The sequence below is a fragment of the Channa argus genome, chromosome 7 (assembly GCF_033026475.1).
Source record: "Channa argus isolate prfri chromosome 7, Channa argus male v1.0, whole genome shotgun sequence".
Classification (NCBI taxonomy): domain Eukaryota; kingdom Metazoa; phylum Chordata; class Actinopteri; order Anabantiformes; family Channidae; genus Channa; species Channa argus.
This window is the reverse complement of record NC_090203.1, coordinates 26,757,592-26,780,849: the sequence shown is the minus strand read 5'-3', so window position 1 is coordinate 26,780,849 and position 23,258 is coordinate 26,757,592. Positions and strand designations below refer to the sequence as shown.

The following is a 23,258-nucleotide window of genomic DNA, read 5'->3' as shown; positions in this document are numbered from 1 at the left end:
AAATGTGACTTCAATTAAGATTTTTTTTTTATTGTACATGCTAATACTAGATAAAGGGAAAACAAATTAAATAAACCCCAATACAAAACCATGTTACCATCTAAAAAGGAAATCAAACTCAGGTGTTCCATGTTAGTTAGAAGAAATGTTACTGAACATGCAACAATCAACATGCAACTTTAACACCATTGATCCCCTTCCCCAGTACGGATCTTCCAACAAAGATCACACCAATAGCAATGTGTGCAGGAAATCACAAGATGGGGTTCACCCTGGACAGGTGTCCAATCTATCTCTTGGCCATGAGTGTTGGCGTCATCCTACTTTCACACCATTCACACCCACATCTAGGAAATTTAGAGTAACCAATGACTGCGGGAGGAAACCAGAGTTCCCATTAAAGACCCACTAAAGCACAGGGAGAACATGCAACTCCACACAGAAGGCCAAGGTAATTCGGGGATGTGAACCAGCAACCTTCTAGCTTAAAGGCAGAAGTTTTTTGGACTCATTCATTGAAAAAGAAAAGCAAATATAATGTATTTAATTTACTACTTTACTCAGGTATGGCTTGGACTAATACTAGAAGTATCAGGGTTTGGGTTAAGGGTGGACCCAAGTGAGGAGACTGTGAGGGATGAGTCCAACAAAAGCTTTTGACAACAACTTAAAAGGCAAACGGAAATCGCTCCTAACAGGAGGGTACGAGAAACCAGATTCAGAACTGATAAGACTAAGACAAAACAATCCACAGGACCAGACCACAAGGGGAGTTTACTTAATAGAAGATAAGATGACAGAGCTAATGTCGACATCAAGAGGGGAACAGAATTTACCAAAATAAACACAACAAAGGCTCAGGGACAAATAAGGCTCAGGGACAGATAAGGCTAGGACATGAAAGAATAAAGTCTAAATGAACACAGGGAAAAAACTAGGGGGAACTATTTTTACATAATACACAGGAAACTACTAAAAAAAACTGGAGTGTGGGTGAAAACAGCACTGGAGAATCTTAACCAAAAGAAACCTAAACACTAATGTAAAAGTTTAAACAAAGACCAAGCAACACAGAACATAATCTTCACGGTTAACATAGGAAACTAAAATACACAAACCAAAGCCACGAGGTTTAACATTAACAAAATAACTAAAAAGACATAACAGAAATGAAGGGGCAGGAATAATCAACTACACAAAACTGCAGACAAAAGAACAAGAGCTACTAGGAATGGACACAGAAAAAAAAACAACTAGGAGACGGGGTCAAACATAAACCAAACCTCAGACCAAAGGTTAATGCACAGTCCAGAATACAAAGTCAGGATTGCAAGAGTCACGTTTGCTAAGAGTGTTGACTGATAGTTTGACAACAAGAATCTGGCAGCAAAGTGTGGGAAAGATTGGACTTATAAAGTGAGAGGAGCAGGTGCAAACAATGAGGGATAACGATCATAAAGCCGAGGAACAGAACTAGGCACAGAAAGTGGGGAGAAGTCACAAAATAAAAGTCCAAGAACAGGAAGTGCACTGGGACCATGACAAGAAGTGTTTATTACATTTTGGATACTAATATTATACCTGTAAAGGTGATCTTACTTGTATCCGGTGGTCCAACAATTATCCAATCCAGAGATCATTGTATGATGAACACTGAACATTTTTTGAATTCCACGTTTCTCAACTTAGCGGATAATGGGGTAATTCTACATTACACTTTTATGAATAGTAATTTCACAAACACGTTCACAAATCAATTCCACCTAACAAGGTGAGAAACCGTGTGTCTAATAGCTGAACTCAAATTTCTAATAGCTTTGTCTGTTCTTTCTAAAAGCTGAGATGAACTGCTTCTCTTGTAACAAACTTTCTATATACATTGTTCTACAACAACTGTTTAAGCAAATTTAAAAGGTAAACTCCAAAGGCAGTTAAATGACGTCATCAATGACATCACAAGCACACTTATATATACGCTTCTTAATCTAACTAAGCTTACAATACAGAACATGAACAAAAAAAGAGGAAACCCTGGTGGGCTCATACATACCTTTCTTGTCTCTGACTTACTTTCAATCTTATGATATAATAAAACAAAATCAATCATAGTACCAGAAACAAATCAACTTACAAGATGTATTGTCATAGAACATATCAACATTAGCGTACTGTATATTAATAATAATATTTGATTTATTTAATTTACTATGAGAACATTTACCATTAAGTTTACTTATATTTTGAAGGGGATTTAGCTGATACTACTTTCATCTCATTCTGTGTTTTACTGTCTGGACGACCATGTGATGAGCCACGAAGAAGCATCCAGCCAACGATGACACAACAGGTTTGATAAGAGATCTTTATTTGAAACAAATACAGAGTTTAATGTCAGGGCCCATTCCCACTTTGGACTAGTGTCTACAGTCAAGTGTTGCATAGGTTTGTTGACTACATGGTCAGATGTAGAACAAGATGTTTAGCTGTGTAGTTGGTTACAGCTATGTAATGACACTGCAGTCGTTCCAAATCAAGACATTTAGTAAATTTGAACTAAAATGATGTTTAGCAGATAAATGAGTAAGTTTATAAATCGATTAATTTATAAACTTACTTCTGCAATAAGACTGAAGACAGAAAATGTGTTTTAAGCTGAGATCCTGAAGAGCAACTCAGTACATATAGTTGTGAGCATAATTCAGGGTTGTTTGTTTTATGGTGAAGTCAGCTATGTCTCATATATAGATCAGTAAAAAAATATCACAATTTGCTATTCCAATAAGAAGTGTAGTGTTCCTGATGTCCTCGCGACAAACATATCTACGTTGTCCAGTTACAGTAGAAATAGCAAATACTCACCAGGCTCAGTCATCCATGTCGACCATCACTTTTGCCACATTTGAGGAATAGAACATGCAAAGGTTGCAAATTCAAGAAAAACTGCAACTTTCTTTGAGGCCTAATTTTTAAATTGATGCTTTTGTTTGGACAAACCTTGTCGGAGGTAAAACAGAAGAAACCTCATTGGTTTATTACAGAGAGAATCGCAGTAGTCCAGCTCAAGATAAACTTTATATCAGTGAGTCAAACATAAGATCAAAACATTTAAATAAGAATGGATAGAAATCTCTATAAATCTCTTTAATCTGTTGTTTATGACCACAGACATCAACGTTACAGACTAACAAAATAGGGAAATCTCAGAGATAAAATATAGTACAACTACTGTAAAGCTAACACATCAAGCAGTGGTGTGAAGCACTAACAGCAAACCCCACCGTTTCTATAGGCAGTAAAACTGCCAGGTTCATCGCCATAAATTAGCCGGCTCGTCTTAAATCTTGGTTTTAACATTTTTGAATTGAAAGAGACCAAATCCAAATGTCACAATCCCGGTTCCTGGACTTTCCTGGCTTGACTTTCCCCAGCTTTACTTCCTGCCCCTGGCTTTTATTTTGTGGTCTCTCAGCACCACTTGCTGTGTCTTTAGCTTCTTTACCCACCTTATTAATTTCGATTGCTTTCACCTGTGGCCCTGTTTATTTAAACCCAGATTGTCTCTCCCCAAATCCCTGACAATAAGCCTTCCAGCAAACTTTCTGTGCTCATTTACATTGTTTCCTGTCGTATGGACTCCTGACTTCCCTGCTCAGCCAGACTTTTGCTTTTGGACTCTCCTCCACTTACGTTTTGTTCTGAGGTTTGGTTTATTCATTTAGTTCTTGGTTGTTTGCTTATTGCAGCCTGGCTTGTATGCAGTCTTTAGTTGTATTGTTTTGGATCTTACCCTTATTTTGTATGTGCAGCCCCCCTCTTAGTTAAATTATTTCACTCTTTCACTGTGTAGGTTTGGTCCTTTATAATTCTGTAAATGTCTGCCCTGTATTTTATAAATGTTTCTCAGGCTACAGTCTGATAACCAGCCTCACTTATCGAACGGTTTTAAGGGTACTCTGCTAGTAATTTGCTCTCCGGTAGTGGGTCCTCAACGTAAAAGAAAGTCCAAACCTAAGACCAACCTTCCGTCAAGTCCTCAGCTTGTTGTCAACCAGTTCCGGCCTCCCCGCCAGTCCAGCCTGTTCCTGCTTCCCGACATGTCACTGACACTGCTGCAACTGTTGTCCTTGTCCTCGCTCTCCATGTTACCAATGCAATCGCAGCCCCTGGTTCGTTGTCAGTCTCTGAGTCGGTGTCTGTTCCTGAGCTTGCCAAGAAAGCAGTTGCACAACCAAGGTCTGCCAAGTATTATGGGTCCAATCGCCTTCTCAGCCAACCAACTCCCCCTTGTCTCACGAACTGGTTTTGGACCTGGGCAAACACTGCAGTCATTATGAGCCTCCTCTCCCACCTCATAGAGACTTCTGAGCAGTCAACAGACCCAGATACACGCAGGGACAAGATCATACGTATGGAACAAATTGTCTGTTCCCGACCTTTTCTGAGCAGCCTGCCTGGGAATGGGGGTAAACCGGGACACCCCTCCCCTCGCTCAACTGCTGCCCGGCCTGTTCCTGCCTCTATTCCTGGCTCGACCGACGCACTTCCTGTTTCTGCCTCTGTTCCTGGCTGGACCGACATCCCGCCTGTTCCTGCCACCACTTCAGCTCCTGTCCCTGAGCGGGTCGACACTGCCTGCAGTCCAAAAGGGCCCCGTCCAGGTCAACACCATCACCTGCAACCCTGCACTGACCACCCCTAACTACCCCTTGTTAAACTGTCCCTTTCCCTGTTATACTGCAGCGAGTGTGGCACAGGAGGTAGAGTGGTCATCCACCAATCCCCCAGTTGCTGGTTGGATCTCCGGCACCTCCAGACATATGTTGAAGTGTCCTTGAGCATGTCACTGAACTCCAACTTAGTTGTTCCTGGTGAGTGTTGTTCATCCAGTTCCTGTTCGTCCAGTTCCTGTTTTGGCGCTGAGGTCGGCCGCAGCTCGACGCACTTCCCCTCCTTGTTTCTCCTCCCGGTTCAGTCCCCAACTCGGCAGACATCCCTTCTGTTCCTGGTCCCAGTCCTGTTTCTGGCCTGGCTGATGTCAGTCTTGTTTCTGGGTTGGACAACACCCTGCTTGTTCCTACACCAGTTCTGAAGCCAACCAACACTGAGTCAGAGCCAGGTTTCGTCCTGGTAGATGCTGGTCCATGGGAGTTCCGGCCCCCAGTGCGCCCCTCCTGGAGGGTTTCTGGAGTCGCTGCCGGCCTGCTGTTTTACTTATTCATTTGGAGTGATTTGCTGTTTGCTTGCCTTCTTTTAATAAACCCTCATTTACCATAACCACTTTTCTCGCATTCTTTTCACGTGGGTTCTAAAATAAATTTAAATATACACAAAAATGTGACACAAATAAATCGACTAAATACCATCAAATAAATACTGTAGGTGAATTTCCACCTAACAATGCTAACCGAGCATGTCTTAAGGTTCAGCATTATATTTTTTTAACAGGCTTTCACTATAACAGAAGACTCTAGGGTAAGGTTGGGTAATAGAAATGTGAAACATTTAAACATTTTTAAAGACTGCATTTACACACAGTTCCTATCAAAAGTTTTCACTCACCATGGAAGTTTTCACTTTTTTTTTTTAACAAAATAATCAAAGTAATTCAAATTAACTACATATGAAAATAACATCCTGAATTATCACTGATGCAGCAAGTTGGTTTTCAAGAAGTGCAGTGAATGTGTTTAAAAGATTGTAGTATAAATACACCTACATCTAGTCCAGATACTTGAGTCAGTATTCTGGTCAAAAACTACATTCTTAAGACAAACAAATCAACTCTGAGTTTTTTGAGAAGCAGAAATCAGTAGTAATTAAATTGTATTTCTAATCTTGTCAGGACTTTCATTGCCATATTACCCTCTCTAGACCCTTACCTTAACCTAATTACCTTAACATCACAACCAAATGCCTAACACTAACCTTTTACCACAACCTTAACCTAAATCTATCTCTAATAACAAGTGTTAAACCTCAAACAGACCTTTAAAGTGCTACGAGAATGTGTGGACCATCCTCACCTTGTATAAATGTCCTTACTTCAATGGTAGAAATTCAAACTGGTCCTCACTCTGCTGTACTCACTCAGTTATTCCTCTACCATTCCTTTGTTTGCCTTCTTGCCGTGGTCTCTCCCCATAATCACCTGTTCTGCATACCCACTGTGTATTAGCCTGCTGCCCCCTTTCATTCCAGATTGTCTTGTCAGTATAAACAGAGTTTTACTTAATTCTTTCTTAAGACTGACATGGAGGAACATTGGGCAGAAACTCTGCACACAGGACCTGACCACTAACTTCATAAAATAAACATTTAGCTGGGTTATACCTGCATCGTAGTCTATAGGAGTCTGTTCAGCACATATTATTGGAGTGTAGTTTTTTGAAAAAAGTCCCTAGAGGAGTTTGAATACAAAGCCGCTAATTTAGCAACACTTATGACCACTGGCTCATCGAGCTTGAGAGCAGCTGCACTGTTTGATTGACAACTAATTTTCAAATAATTCTTTATTGTAAGAAGGTGGCGGAACAATTATGACTTTGATTGGATAAACATGTAAGTTGGTTTGCTGAGTGACCACTGAAATCTGACTAATCAAGTTTTCAAATTTATGTAGAATTCATTAACCCTATGATGAGCTTCGTGGAAAGTGGTTAGTAGCTTGCGACTGTGTTCCCAGTCTTAAACTTACTTATTGAAATCTTGTCTGGTGTTCTCCATGTGGGTTAAACTATCTGAACGCGACCACCACAGAAACTTGTAACTCTTGTAACGATAGTGTCCTTGTTTTTTTGAGGAAGACCTGCTTCAGGCAAACGTATATCTGTGCCATGTTCTTTCCCCTTCGTAATGATGGATTTAGCTGTACTCCAAGAAATGTTCCGTGACTTAATCTTTTCACAGGGTTGATTGGAGTTTTTTGTCTTCACGGTGTAGTTTTTCAAACCAGTAACTATATAGATCTGGATTTATACCACAATCCTTCAAACAGATTCCCAGTACTCAGGTCTCCATTTAACTAAATATGTGCCTCTAAAACCACCAGCACCTCTGGTGGTTTTAGTGAGTTATTTGAGAGGCGTTAAGACTGATGTCTTAGTTGTGTTGATTATTTAGTGCCTGCATCTTCCTTGTTTCTGCTCACTCACTCCTTCTCTTTTATACTCTTGGTGAATTACATTTGTTCTCCGAATTAGAATTTCTGAGTTCCCAGTAGAAAAACCTGGTGTATCTTACCTGACTAGAACTGGTATTGTTATGGTAAACTACAGTAGATTTTAAACTGGAATGCAGTCAAATCTGGTAAATGAGGTAAATGACATTCACCATCACACTGAGGCTGCCTGCTCGCCCTTTGTTCACTTTTCTGTCAAAAGGCAAATTACATGGACCGGGATTCAATGTTAATAAGAGCTGAAAACCTCCAGGTGGGCTGATTAGTTTTTCTAGGCACTGTACTACCAAAACAGTAAAATCCAATGGTTACATGTTAGTCTGGAACATCTATAACACACACCTCACTAGAGGAAAGTGACTAGCTTTTTTGTGCTGCCTTATCCTTTAAAGCTAAAACAGCATTTCACCTTTTGATTGATGTTCCACTGCGATATTCAACTGGTCTAACAGGGCAAAGTTGAATTTCAAGTAACTGTCAACAGCAACATAAGTTTAGATTCTGATTGAAACATAGTGAAACTGAACCTTTATATGATAAAAAGTGTTTTGAAGATGATCCTTCCTCTAATAAATAAGAAAGATTCTTTGCCAACAAAGTTTGTCATATGAAGTTGTCATATGACTTCTATTAAGTTGTGAGGTAACACATAGCACATGATTAATAACAATCGCCCAGTGTCTGCTCAGCTTTGAAGATAAGCTCAGTGGGAAGCAGCTTCAAATTAAGTCAGCCAGGCTGTACCCTGCTCTCTACATTCAGTCAAATGTGTGTACAGTATTGTATTTTTCAAAATGGCAAAGTAGATTATCCGTTCATTCTTACAAACATACATCTGAACATGAAAACACAACTATGCATTTTTGTTAACACTATATTGTACAGTGAGTTGTGCAAAACCTGTAGTTTCTGCAAACAACTAAAATGTGAAAGGGGCAGTAGTTGTTTACAGGGGTTTGTCTGCTCCGTTGTGTCCTCCTATGTAGGTATCTTCTTTCTGAACACAGACATCTCAAAAGTTTTCTGTACTTGTACAAGATAAATCTCACTTCGTATATGAACAAACACATTTCTGATTGAACAGCATTGTAAGTATTTAAAATTTCTTTTGGTAGTCTTTGGCACCTCTTGTACTGGCTCAAAAAGCCCCATTTGCACCAACTCCAATCCTTATGTCTGTCCATCTTCATATGTTTGTGGCCAGGCCTTGACCCTGACTGCCACACTTCCTGTTGCCTGGAAGTGGAGGCTCCTGATCAGTGAGCTTTCCACAGAGGGTTGTAGTACACCCAGCCTTCACCCTAAATGCAAACACACACAGGAGTTAACAGCATTCGGCATTTTAAGGTCCATTTAGTTTTATTCATATTACATCATCTGCATGTGCAGAATGTGCAAGTTCCTGGAAAAAATGAAAAGTTGTGTTTCTCCAATTCCTCAACATTTTGGCAATTTGCATTTGTTAAAGATTGTGCGATATGATTGAAAGCTCCAGAAGAAGAACTAAATGGACAATGTTTCCTTAAGGTTTAGTTAGTGTAGTTTTGTCCATCGGTCCCCTTGGAAATACAGTATGTATATTATCCCTATACTCGTTACAAGATGTCTAACATCTCACAACTCACTTTCTTGATTCATCAGAGCAGTGTCCAAGGTGTAAACAGTTAATATGGTTGATATAACTAATAGAAAAGATAGTAAAGCTGAAACAAAGTTCTATGTGGAAGATGTATGTTTACGAGCTGGTCATATCTGTGAACAGACAGAGCAGCGCTAAACTAAGTATCCTGACAACATTAAATGAGAAATAATCCTGATTTTACTCCTGTTCTAACAACCTTGGCTTTAGTTTGTTCCAGTTATTCTAAGGACAAGTTTTAATGATGTAGACATTAAATGCTGTCTGTTTAGTGTTCTAAACTGATTAGTGCTGTTCTGGTCCTTGACACAGGGAATGTGTGTCCTCCCTCTCACCTCTTTAATAAAATATTTTGGTTTCCAGGGTGTTTTAGTGACAGCTCTCTGTTTTCCTTCACTGCGCTGCCTCTCCTCCAGGCAGTGCTTGTGTTCTGTGGCTGCATCCATATTTCCTGCCTTCAGTGATGCTGTCACAAGCTGCCAAAGATGCCTGGACAAAGAACACACAGAAAATGATTCATACTTGTGGTTATTACTGGGAAACTCTTAAAGAAGTAAAATATACGATAGCTCACTACAGAATCCCATCATTCGAAGATATGGGCAAGAGTCTGACTTTTGTATGAATAGTTTCAAACATTTCCTATATGATCATCACATTTGTTAACTGTATTCCTAAAAGCCAAAGACTGAAACAGACCTTCTGTTTGTAGGCTCCAAGCAAATATCTGTGCATTATGCATATGCATGTGACATTAGGAAGTCAGCTTGCTTTACGTATGGTCAGGGACCACCTGCTATGTCCCCATAACCCACCAGGGAGGCACAGACCACTTGTTCTTTAACTAATTGCCCCCGAGTGAGGGTCAATACAAAACGCTACAACATTTTACATTTCTGCATGTGTAACTTGCTACTAATGAACTCAGAACAGATTGAACTAGTGTAATGTGGTTCTGCATGTTTTTGAGTGAAGGATTTCCCTCCACTCAAAAACAGTCAGACAGTAGAGTATCCATAGTTTAAAAAAATCAGTTTTAACATTGCAGCTTTAATTTAGCTTCATCCTGAGCTCAAATCCTCTATGAAAGCATTTAAGAATAACCAAGAACACGTCTTTTACGTTCTGTGAATACAGAATATTATGGACAATACATACACACAGGCAGAAACATGACTTTATGCTGTTTCATCCATATTTAAACTGCTTGCAACTCTTAAGGATGGTCATGTCTTTTTGTGGATGTCCAATTTGTTTCCATGTCTCTTTGTCTAACAGTACAATTGTCCATCTAACATAGAGTTCATAGATTATTTTTAGCCTTATTTTCAGAGTTTCATCACCTTCCCGTTATTTGTTTATCACTTCTTGAGGTTGTGACTAAGAAAACTCTATGGTTTGCCCCCAATAAAACTACACACAAGCAGGAACTTGACCACACAAAATACCAGATGTGTGTATATGAAATGTAGAACGCAGAACAGTGGACACTCTATAGTAAGGAACAAGTCCTTACTTACCTACCTGTTTGCTAGATTAGCAAAAGAACAATAAACAACCATTTTAATTCAGTAGAAATACTTTTGCATAATTGGTTTTCCTCATTCCCTCCAGCAATAAACATGTTCAAATTTTTGGCATTTACAAAATTATTTAATTTATGATATATATAAGGCTCTGGTTTGAAGTTAAATGTTATGTCAAATGTAATTTCCACTTTCCCTAAAATATTTGGCAGAGAAAGCATTTTGATTAATTATTACACATTCCAATTATGAAATGTATCAATAAATACTGAGTTAAAAAATTAAATATAAGCAATTGCTGTGTTCAGTCAATCAGTGAAGTAGTTGATAAATTGTCTCACTGAAAGAAAAAGTCCAAAATTGCCTAAATGACCACGTCCTCATTAAGTACTGAAAACACAGTAACAATGTATTTTCTCTTACAAGCAAGAAGTTAGTTTTTAAAAATGTTTTACTTAGGAAGTAACATGCAGTTCTCCAGCTCTGCTTTGTGGTTATAAATGAGGCCTTAATATAACACTGATCTGGATTCAACAGGAAACTTCTTTTTCAAACAATTTTGATGCTGTAAAGACCCACCGTGACTCATACTGGTCCTGCTTCTCTACAGGTCGGATCTTCTTCTTGATGACTGGCAGCTTGGAAGTATCTATCACCTTATTTTCCCCATTGCTGTAGCTGAACTCCAGCACCCCGTTCCACTCCCCCTGGGCCTTACACACAATATTTCCTGTCTGGTTGTGCTTCACCTCTGCTGTAACTCTGTGAGAGATCAGCTAGTTAGTAATAGTTTTCAGTTAGTCAGCTAGTTACCAGTTAGTGTTATTAACAGACAAAGTCATCAAGGTGTGTACAACATTTCCACCAGTATCTTTTAGTTTTACATTTGAATGTACTGAATTTAAACATCATGCAGCAACTAAACTATGTGCCATTTTATTCAAAGTACTTCAAATATTAGTTTTTAATTTACTTGAAAAACATAAAATATTAAAAACAATATTAGATCACTTTACCTCGGTTTGACTTTAATGTACCAGGTAACGGTTTTTAAAAATCTGAAAGGTTTGTCACCTTTCAGATATGTATGAACTGTTAGTTGGTACATCAAAGTCACACTGAGGTAAAGTGATCTAATATTTTACAAAAACCTAGGTGAGTTTTCTGAGACAGGGACCAAAATGCTTTTGATACTCTACGTGCATTTATTATCTACCTGATAACATTTACAGTATCTACGTATGTTGAGATCTTTTAAATGAAATGAAATGCTGTTCGATCTCTCTACTGGCTGTGTACCTGTGTACTTTTCCGCCATAGAAGGGTTTGGTGTGGAAAGTGACAGTGGCAGAATACCCACTCTTGGCACAGTTGATAGTGACCTTTCCCCCAAGTTCCACCCATGGCACAGTGAGGATGGAGCGGGCGTAGGCACAGGGTAATGTGAAGACATACTCCTCATCATGCTCCAATAGATACAGAACACCTGGGAGATACAGATACAGAACAGGAGTAACAGCATAGAGAATCAAGTCTGGATGGTTATGGTAGGATTACTGAGATTAAGACAAGACAGCGAGCGAGACAGACAAAGACATATATGACAGAATATCTAGCATTTGAATTTTAGGTATAACTGTTGAATAACTTTAGCTAAGTATAAAGTACAGGGTTCCTCTGAAATGTATACAATACAAACAGCTCATTTACAGGAACAATAACACGCATGTGGAATAAATGTTCTACGTTACTTTCCACCACTTGATAATTTCTGCTGGACATATTCTACAAATCTCAGGCTAGAACTGATAAACCAACAAATATAACACTCTTTAGGATCTGAAGTATGATGACTTTACTAAATAAGTGTCTCTGTTTACTATGATCTGTGGAAACAAAGCCCTTGGCTTGAAATTCCCTTTGTATTTGAATTTCCCTTCCCTGTCTGTGCAGTACTCTGGTGTCTATGGTAAATGGTCTGCAGTAATACAACCCTATTAGTACCTACATGTAAAGCACTCTTCTCCTTCTCATTCACCAACTCACACACCAATGACAGCAGCTGCCAAGCAGGTTCTTGGCTTGACAACCAAGTGTCTTGTCTAAGGACAATTTCACATATAGATTGCAATTGGTGGACAACCTCTCTACCTCCTGAGCCGCAGGAGCTTCACTTACTGAAGTTCAGATGGAGACACTGTACCGAAATGCAGTGGCTGAAATCGTATTTTAAATTTAATGTACTGTACTGAAGCTCCGAGCCTGAGGAACAACGAAAATTTCAAGTCCTCCAAGCTACGGTGAATGACCATATTCTTTTTCCTACACGCTCACATAACCCAAAGAAGCATTTGTTTAAAGAGTGTCCCCATGACAGCAGGTGCCTTTTGTACCAGGCACTGAAATGCAGCTCGGATTTCTTCCTATGGCACATAAATCCCAACAGGTGTAACACTATTTGTTGTCTGCTTTGATAACCCAACCATCCACCCTGACCCCCACTTTACAAACCTCCCATCCAGCCCTGCTTCCTCCTCCCTGCAGCTTATATAACTAACAGTTGTTATGTGCCATGCTGCCATGGGCCTGGGCACACATCTGTTTCCCCAAGACACTCTGTCACACCCACTGACCTGCATAAAAAGGACACATATTCTTTGTACTACAATATTACTATAAATTTGTGACCAGCCAGGAATCTCATTATTTTGCAGTTACACATTTATATCTTCATATATGATGAATACAAATAGGGCAGCATAGTTTTCATACTGATCAGCACTGTTTTGTACTTGCTGTATTTGAACAGAGGGGCAGAGAAGGAGGAGAGAAACTAAGAAAAACCATCTGGTCATCCAAAAGTTCCAAGAAGTAAATGCTTGTACTTGTGTTTTTTTGGTGGGGTGAGGGGTGACTTTTTGTTGTGTGTGCATTTGTGCACCAAGTGGTTATCCGAAGGTTGAATCATGTCAACTGGACTCTTTTCTTCATGATTGGTAATGTTTTGATACTCCTACATGCAGCTTCTTCAGTCTGAGGGAAAATTTGCAAGGGAGCCCAGTTATATTGTCCAGAGTAGGTCTTGTTGATTGTGCACCCATGTTATGACCACACTGTATGAAACTGCAGCTAAGATGAACTCCTGAAAACATTGTTGTCGTTGCTCGGTGGCAACAGCCCTCAATTGAAAAACTGTCAGCTTGTATCTTGTTTCATTTGGTAAGATTTTTGTCACTTAATGTATCGAGGTGTAATTACCATCAAATGAGAATTGAAATTCTGATATTTTGTCTGACATCCATCATTAGATTTTAAATCCAAATGTCTTTGGTGTTAAGCAATTAATTAGCCTTATTATTCAATACATGAATGAGGTCATATGAAAAAGATGAGGGAATCGATAGAAGACTAGCATAGAAGCATAGAAGACTAACATCCACACTAAGTGAAAAACAACTTAATACCCAATGCATCTTAGAGATGCAAAAGCCACCCCACTGGCATCTTGAGATTAACCAACTACACATCACAATCCAGACAAATTAAGTCCCAGAAGAACAAGTTGATGTGCAACCAAAAACAGTGGCGTCAGCCCCCCCCCACTACAGGGCACATCTTAGATAGAATATTGGATGAACCAGACGCCAACACCCTTACAACCACCATAATCAGACCAATTAAACTAATGATAAAGCCTCTGTAATTTTGGAGATGTTTGGCTACATGATTAAAAGAAAGAGCAGTACCTATGATCCGGATAATGAGGCTGGAAGCTAACATCCAGACCAATCAAAGATTGGTCACCTGGTGTAACTACAACAAGGGGTGACAGTAGAGATCTAAGGCCCTGAAGACTGCTCAACAAAGGCTCACAGTACTGGGCAGTAGACTAATGAGATATACGAAGGAGGCAGAGGTAAAAAGGGTAAGTGCCCTAATCTTCAGAGAACCATCCAAGGTATCCTCCTAGTTACAGTGCAATAACACAGTAAGAACAGAGCCACAGAAAGCAGAAACCTAAAAGTCCTGGAAATGTTTATGGGAGGAAAAGCATATGAGAGTAGATCACGGGCATCTCCCAGAAAAGAACCAGTCAGCATCACAGTAACAAACATTTATCAGTCTATCAAACAATAAGAGCTGATCCACCAGATCTTTTTGTTGACTTTGGAGAAACCACTTGTAACAAGTGTAAGGTTTTTGCAGCTTTGGAGGCAAATGTCACAGAATTGGAAATGTGACTCTGCACCATGGAAAATAATCCAGCTAGTTGGGCCCAGGTAGCTGGTGCCTGAGAGCAACTGGGAAGCCAGTCCGGCTGGGTGATGGTTCGTAAGAGATCTAATGCTTAACCGACATCACCAGTTGGTTAAAATTTCAGCAACACACCAACTGAGAAACCAACTCTGGTAAGTAGCAGCTCTATAGTCAGAAATGTGAATTTAGAGACTCAAGCAGCATAGTCAAATGTCTTCCTGGGGCCAGAGCAGAAACTCCTCGATAAAGATAAACGTGACGTTTGTCTGACCATTTCCAAATAACATTTGTTTGGACTATACAGCTGTAAGAAAAAATACAGTAGGTGCTTAAGTGAAAATGCTGTGAACAAATTTAAGAAAAATGAAACTTTCACATTTGCTTCATTGTGTTTCAATACAATGGATTATCTTGTTGATAATTCTGCAGCCTCACTACGTACAATACTCGATAGTGTTGCCCCTCTGAAAAAGAAGGCAGTAAACCAGAAGAGGTGATCTCCATGGTATAGTTCACAAACACGCAACTTAAAACAAGCAACACGAAAGTTAGAAAGGAAGTGAGGTTCAAGAAATTTAGAAGTATCTCATTTAGCCTGGAAAAACAGATTAAAAACTTACAAAAAAACTCTCCATGATACCAGAACAGCATATTATTCATCATTAATAGAAGAAAACAAGAACAACCCCCGGTTTCTGTTCAGCACTGTAGCCAGGCTGACTAAGAGCCATAGTTCTGTTGAGCCTAGTTTTCCCTTAACTCTGAGCAGCAATGACTTCATGACTTTCTTTATGAATAAAATTGTAGCTATTAGAGAAAGAATTCACCAGATCCTCCCCCCAAATATTACAGATAGATCTTCATGTACAGCAGTGCCAGAATCATCAATAAGGCCCCAAATCCCTGTTAGACTGCTTTTTACCCATAGATCTCTCTGAGCTAACTTCAATTATTACCTCATGTAAACCAACAACCTGTCTGCTAGACCCTATTCCAACTAAGCTGCTCAAGGAAGCTTTACCCTTAATAGATACATTCATATTAGATATCATCAATCTATCTTTAGAAGCAGGCTATGTACCACAGGCCTATAAGGTAGCTGTAATTAAACCACTACTTTTTGTGGTTTTGGTCTGAGGTTTGCCTTTTGTTTGATTCACTGACTTGATCTAGCCTCTATTTTCCACTTGTTTGGTCCTGGTTATTTCAGGTTTTAGATATGCTTCTGTGTTTTTTCAGTTTGCCAGTGCTTTATGTTCAGTTTGTTCATGTCTGCCTCTCCTGAGTTCCTGTGTTAGTTTCTGTGCTCGCATTCATATCCATGTGTTCATTCCATTTTAGTGGTTTATGTTTCTCATCTGTGTATTTTATTTGGTGTTTACCTGTTTGTTAGTGTCTTTAGTTTTCCCCGTTTATCCATTTAGATTTAGTATAGGTTTCAGATGCCCGCCTTACTCACCCTCTAACTCCTGGACAACACATTTTTGCACCCTGGTTTTCTTGTCATCCGTCTTTGGATTCCGGACTCTGGTTTTTGAACTCTGTTCCCTGTCCGAGGTTTTGGTTCGCTCGGTTTATGATTCAGTTTAGTTATCCCTGCTGTATATCCTCGTGTTTCACGTTTGCTACCTGTCTTGTTTTCTTTCATGTCCTCCTCTCAGGAGCAAGTTTAAGTTAACCCCTTAGCCTTTTTCAATAAAACCTGTCTATCAGTTCCCTCCCTCTTGCCGTCTCTTCACTTGGGTCCTTCCTTAAACAAACTCGTGACTGCTGGGGGACCCAACCCCCCACTGCAATGAGCTCCTTTCCTCCTCTCAACCCACATTTGTCACCACTGTATAATAACTTGGTCTTTTCTTCCTTCTGTAGTCTTTCTCTCCCTCTCTCTGTCCCTTTCTGCAGGTGTCCCGGGCTTTGGAGCTGTGTGTTTTCCGGTGTGCAGCAAATGGTCCAACCAACCTGCCAGATGTTTTGTTGCTTCTTGTTGCGCTTTTCTTTATTCTCTCCACTATCCACTCAACCCGACTGGTCAAGGCAGATGGCCTCCCACCCTGAGCCTGGTTCTGCTCGAGGTTTCTTCTGTTAAAAGGAGTTTTTCTCTCCACTGCTGCCTAGAGCTTGCTCAAGGGGGATTTGTTTGGTTTTCTCTATATATCTTTATAGACTTATGTGCCTTGAGATTACTTTGTTGTGAATTGGTGCTATATGTACTGTAAAGTTGAATTGAACATTTGTTGTGATAAGCTATTAAAGTTCTTGTTCCATTTGGTCATGTTCATTGCAAACAGCTAAAGGTTGGTAAATTTTATCAATACACCTAATTTGAAGTGGGAGTTGAATAATTTGCCCTGCGTTTGTCGACTGACAAACAATATAAACTTGACAGCATATGGAGACAGTAATGCCAGCAGTTGCAGTTTCATATGAAGTTGATAGTTTTTAGCTGTAAATTTGACGGTGCACAAAGGGAAATGAGACTTTCTCACAGATTGCATTTACACACTAGAAGTCCAACAGCTCATGTTATTCAACATGTCCTCCACCTGTAATGCCAAAAGACACAGTTTGCACCTTCCCTCTCATACAGATTAATGGACCACTTGTTGAAATGCTTCCACCACAAATGGAGGCAGGCGTCTGTTAAATTTGCACCTTTTTACAGAATTGTGGCTTTAGTTTCTTACAAAAGCGCCAGAGTAGCACCGGTATCACACTCGTTTTTGGCGGGATTTAATATGTGCTAACAGTGGTTTGGTTAGAGTTGGGCACAAAAACAATAAGGGCTGGTTAGTATGGGGTTAAACAGGAAACAAAAATGTTGAGGTTGTAAAAAAAGTCTGGCTTTAAAATCAGTTTCTTTCTTAAAATCACATCATGGGTGACATGACATGTTAACGTAGTGATTTCCTGTGACTGTTGCATGTTGTCTTGCACTAGAGTTGAATCCTGGTCTCTTCTATGAATGTCCTGTTTTTTTTTTTTGTATCTGAGTATGCAGGCATGCGCACACTCACTGACACACCCAAGTTTGGGTAGTGGACATCTGCAGACTGTCAAACAATGATATTTCTAGTTTCACTGCACCAGTTAGCAGTGTGCCCCTGAGGTAGAGCCATATGGTGGTGCAGCAGTTAAATGAATACATGAAACTTCTGCTATGAGCATTAACAGACAGTCAATGCTGACATTACACAAAAATTTATAATAAATTGTGTAAAAAGTAAACATTTTAGTCAGTATTTTAGCCCTGTTTGACTCATTTTTTGTATCTCATATCTGACATTTTTATTTTTTCCCCTCAAATTGCCAGGATTCTCCTCTGTCCTCCAGCAGGCCATTTGGAAGTTTTTAATATTAATGCCCAGCGAACACAGCCTAATAAATAATGCATGTTCTCATACATTATGGCTGCACCTACATCCCAGCTGCCAGAAGTAAAGTATGACAGTAGTTATATACTGCGATCTGTTAACTGAAGTATAAACTGAGGAAACTAACTGCTTGGCTTCAAAGTTTCTCTACATCCTGTGTTGCTCGTCACCTGGCTGAAATGCAAACTCCATCTACACAAGTTATGTATGTTCCATACTGCTCTGTATGTCTCCAGCATAGCTCTTGGTAGCAGTGGGATTTTTTACACATATCCAATTCCACGGTTGGGTGTGACGTCACAATGAGTGCTTTTTTAAAAAAACTACTTGCTCTCAAATCAGAAGATAACACATTTGAAATAACTTGAAAGCACAGGGTTTTTCAATTTGGCTTTTGAGGCCACAGTCCTAGATAAAAATTTTCATAATTTTAAAAAATAAGTCTGGTTGCTATAATGTCTGAGGCTTCTGAACACATCTTTTGACAACTGTTCTTTAGCCATGATCACAAATGAACTCTGCACAGTGTCACAGCATAGTTGTTTCACATATGTAGCACACAGCAGAACATTGTCAAACACATTCTGGCTTGAGGTGGATTGCGGTTAATGTGTACATTATTCATTTAGAATATTACACAAAAATATGTGCTGTGGGAATTCGAGGTGTATTGTGAGGACAGGCATTGGGTGTGGAGCACTGAAAAGGGGCACTGATCAACACTTACATTGGCACATTTTCCAATCACAGCTCTAAACTTCCCATTAAAGCTATAGACTGCACTGTTCTGGCCTTTATGGGCTTTATCTGTAGCAAAGAATAGGGTCACCACTGGTGGCGAGCTTGTTTTGTTCAAAGCACATTAAAACACAAGCTGCATGATACAAATGTCATGAACAAGCCAGCTTGCGGTGAATTCTATGTACAATTGCCTTATGCAGACATGGGCTCATTTGAACAGTAAACCCTATTCAGTGGTTACATGGGTTAACTGCTAACTTTTTGTTTGGCACAGCCTCCAAATGATGGCACACAAAAAACAAGTATCCAACACAGCTTGACTTCCCATTCCTAATATACTGAGGGAAGACAATAGACTGTCTAGAATGTGTCTCTTTGAATATGTCCAATAGAGAGTTCTTAATAACCAGATATGTTAATTTCCCCAACACCTCTAAAATAACATGGGGTTTCTTAAGGATTGTTTTAGGAGCAGTACTTTGTAATCTACCATATAAACCATCTGTAGTGTCATCCTAGGGATGTCTGTGGAAGTGACCATCAGGCGTCCAATCAGTGGCAGGGTCACCGATTGAAATCCCAGCTACTCCTAGTGTCCACATGTCTAATTGTTCTTGGGCAGGATACTAAACAACAGGTTTCCCTTGGTGAGTAAGGCTAGTGCCTTGAATGGGAGCTCTGCCATCATCGTGTGTGTGTGTGTGTGTGTCTGTGTGTGATTAAAGGAGATTTGACATTGTAAAGTTATTTGTCCTGCAGTTAAAGCACTTTATGATGCCCACTGCTCACACAATTAGTGTTCTGTACCATGGAATGACAACACCAAACTAATGTTTGCAAGGTCAGAAAAATGCCAACATGTAACCACATATCTGTGAAAATAAAGGACACACCCATAAGCTCCATACCCTCTTACCTTCCCCAACCATGGAGACTCCAACAGACATGCCCAGGAACTTGCTCTTTGTCCAGATATGAGCATTGACACACATTTTCTTCTCCTTGCACTCACAGTAGAAGCTAGATACAGGTGGATGGTGTGACACCTGCTCTGCCACAAAGCGAACACAATAGCAGTCTGAGTTTTTCCTGCTGCTGCCATCTGCCCTCTTCTGAGAGGACCCAGGAATGGTAGAAGTGGCTGTGGTAGCTGAGTGACCAGTACAGTTAGTAGTCCTGAGAGGTCGAACGTGGTCCCGAGGCACATACCATGAACAGTGGAAGTTCTCACCCAAGATGGGGTTGTATGGCTTCTTGGCCACTGCACCCTTCCGGCCCTCGTGGAAGGCAGTCAGGTAGTACTCAACAAAGCGGATGATTCGCTCCTCTGGTGTGCAGCCAGAAGTGATGGAGAGGAACATGTCCGGGTGAGCCATAAAGTTGGCGTACATCTCTAGCAGAGAACGCTTCTCCAGGATGAAGGTAGGGAGCACCACCTGGCAGAGGGATGGAGTTAGTTCTTAAAATCTATGATCATTGTGCCCAATGATGAAAATAACGTGCCAGCATTTTCCAAATAGTTATAATCAATAACATCTGTCGTGAAAAAGGAAACAGTTCGGTAGTAAACCTGTAGGTAGATAAGGCAGACACATAAAAAGTTGTGCAGGACAAAAACTCACGTGACCTAAAAGCTCACTTTCATTGTGGTCTTATGAGAGAGAATAGGAGAGACAGGTCAAAAACAGACCAACTACAAAGTACTTACTACAGCACAGAGGGAGAAATGGAAAAAAAAGGGGAGACACATGTAGCTGATCCACAGCGGGAACGGACGATATTAAAGATCCATAATAATCCATATTCCATAATTTCCATAATAATCCAAATGCAAATTCCAATAAATTACAATAGGGACCCAGGAAGGTCTGATGAACTCTGGGTTGGCCTAAATACAAACATCATCCCTATAGCTCTACAGTGTAAACTCAATTTTAACATAGATCATTAGTGTGAGGTCAATTCAAATTTTTTCTATTATGTAAACATATTATATTCCCTCTTTGAAGCCAGCGTGTCCATTCTGGGCTACTGTAGCAATCACTAAAGTTCTTATTTTCCATTTCTGATAATAATAAATGTTGCACACTGCACCTTTTATTTAATATCAACCCTTAAACCTAGAGGGTGCAACTTTTATAATGGGAATTAATAGAAATACACTTATGGTAATGTGGACACGTGCTGTTGAAGCTTCTAGTGACACAGACTCATTGAACAGCACTGAGGAGCTGTGCAGAGGTGGGTGGAGTGTAACAAAGTAAAGGTGTTTCAGAACAAGGAGCGAAGCAGAGACGACTGATCCAGTCTCACATTAGAGCCAGCATCAGTTTCAAACTGCAGCTTAGGTATAAAAAACACCGTCATAAATAGGTTGGAAGACAGTCAAAGAAAGACTGTCATCATCAAGACTTTTGTCTTGTAAAAAGTTGTGGATCTGGGTTAAAAGAGAACCATGAAGAACTTTATATATTTATTAAAAAGATTTAGATTATTTCAAACTATAAAAACTGAGTAAACAAAGAGAGGGTGAGTCTGACACATGAGGCTGGAAATCTGTGCATTGGGTAGAAACAATGTGATAAGATACACTATTTACACATTTTACATCTCTCTGAGATTTGAACCAATGAATAATTCTCACAAATTATTGTACATTTACAAATAGAAAACAAATAAATGTTGCATTAAATTATTAACCTTTTAAAGGACAAATTGGGTCATTTTCTAAATTATTACGTATTGTCCACTGTCACATTCTAGTAAAGGATGGACCAAAAAGGAGGACAGAGACAGGGATAGGTAAGGGAAAAGAGATTTAAAGTAAAGTAATCTAAGGCCTAAGCAAAACACCAAGAAATATAAAAAAACAACTAGGAGATGAGCAGGAGTGAAGTAAATGGTCTCTTTATATAGTCACTAAAAGAAGAAGAAGAAAACGTCTATGTCAGATTGTTGTCAGCACTGAAACTTGAAAGTTTTTTTTACCCTTGGTGTCCAGCTGCTGCCAGCTTCAGACACTATCCCTTTTATTAAGATGGTTTTATTTCATGCTGTGGTCAGTGTCCCACTCTTCATGTTCAGGTTTAGCTTCACAAACCTGCCCTGTGCTATTACTCTTGCTATACCAAGATCCAGTCCCACTACGCCGGTCCACTGATCACGCTCTTTATTTATCTGCCCTTAAATATATCTGTTTGATTTTCTGTTCTGCTTTTGGTCAGTGGCTGATGTTCACGGTCCCATTAGGGGAATAAAACTTGAACTGACTCATTGACACTATGGGTCCACTAACACCAACTGATATATCTTTTTACGTGATTTATGTGAAGTGACAGGAGATTCATCAAACTAGTCAAGCCTGACGTACCCTGCCTGTCCATAGGATGACACCTCACTGTCAAGTCAGGTGTTTTAGTGGAGCCACACCAGAGGGACAGATTGGAAATATTGATCCTGCTCACAATCACAAACACCACTAGTCAATGTGGACATTGCAAGAGCATATGGGTGATGGATGACAAGTGTTCTGGGAGACAGTTATTGTGACTAGAGCATTCGCGCGGGTAGCTGCTTCTAACAGGTATTCCAGGTCAGCAGCTCTTATTTTTGTGCAGCATCTATCAGCCCACTCCTCCTGAAATCCCGAGCAGTGCTCCATCAGTCATCAGAATGAGCTCACCACAATCACATGACAGCTGACTGGAAGTGAAAAGCACAGAGGGCTGACGTGGACGTTAAACTGAGGTAAAAAACACAGAAGGAATAAAGTCAAGACAGAGCAGAGTAATATTTCTGCCTTTACAATCACTACCATTCTGATAATGCTGCAGTGTTACTTTCCAATTCGCACTGGTCTGCAGTGCTGGGCTCAGTGTATTAAACTCTTATAGGGAGATAGAAAGCACAACACAGTCTCTACAGTGTTATAGTCACACTATATACCAAGCAAGAATGACTTTGATGGTTCAGCAGGGCTGTTCTTAGCAGCCACCTCGGGTGCCACCAAATGGCACCATCAAATGTGGTGGCACCAAAAGTGCACAGAGACATATTTTATTATTGCTCCTGATCCATTTTTAACAGTGTAGTTTGCCCCATCACACTGCTAAAAAAAGGGGGGAGACATAGACTGGAAAGACAGTCGCTGGGGGCAAACTAATTTTTCTGATTCTCTGAACCCACATTGAACTTGTCAGCATTATCTAAAGGACATTTCATACATTATGTGCATGCATGTCTTCCAGGGTATCAGTGATGTAAATTGTCCAATGAGGGTGGGAGCCCCACACTACAATCACTGACATTAATAGTTACAGAAACATTTTCTTTTCTTTTACTTTTTCATACGGTTCAGCCTAATATGAGAATCATGTTTGGTCCTGTGTCCATTTCCACATCCTTAACTGTAGGATGAATAGAAGCATCCAGACTGTGAGCACAGATCAGAAGTCAAGCAGTGAACCATGAACTGTGAGTATGAATCCCGTTTGAATAACCAGTTTTATGGAAGCATGTCAAAATATGATGATCCATGCAGTAACCTG

General features: G+C 39.9%; 1 protein-coding gene across 2 annotated transcripts in view; it reads right to left on the bottom strand.

The window, feature by feature from the left end:
- Positions 1–2,338: 2,338 nt before the first annotated feature.
- Positions 2,339–23,258, bottom strand: part of LOC137130646 (oxysterol-binding protein-related protein 10-like) — a 61,346-nt gene continuing 40,426 nt past the window's right edge. For both annotated transcript variants that reach the window (XM_067511053.1, XM_067511052.1), the window contains exons 8-12: positions 19,628–20,147; positions 11,642–11,828; positions 10,922–11,104; positions 9,152–9,305; positions 2,339–8,478 (exon numbers count right to left, since the gene is read on the bottom strand). In XM_067511053.1, the coding sequence (XP_067367154.1) occupies positions 8,434–8,478; positions 9,152–9,305; positions 10,922–11,104; positions 11,642–11,828; positions 19,628–20,147 (1,089 nt within the window). In that variant the 3' untranslated portion in view covers positions 2,339–8,433. The remainder of the gene's footprint in view (positions 8,479–9,151; positions 9,306–10,921; positions 11,105–11,641; positions 11,829–19,627; positions 20,148–23,258) is intronic.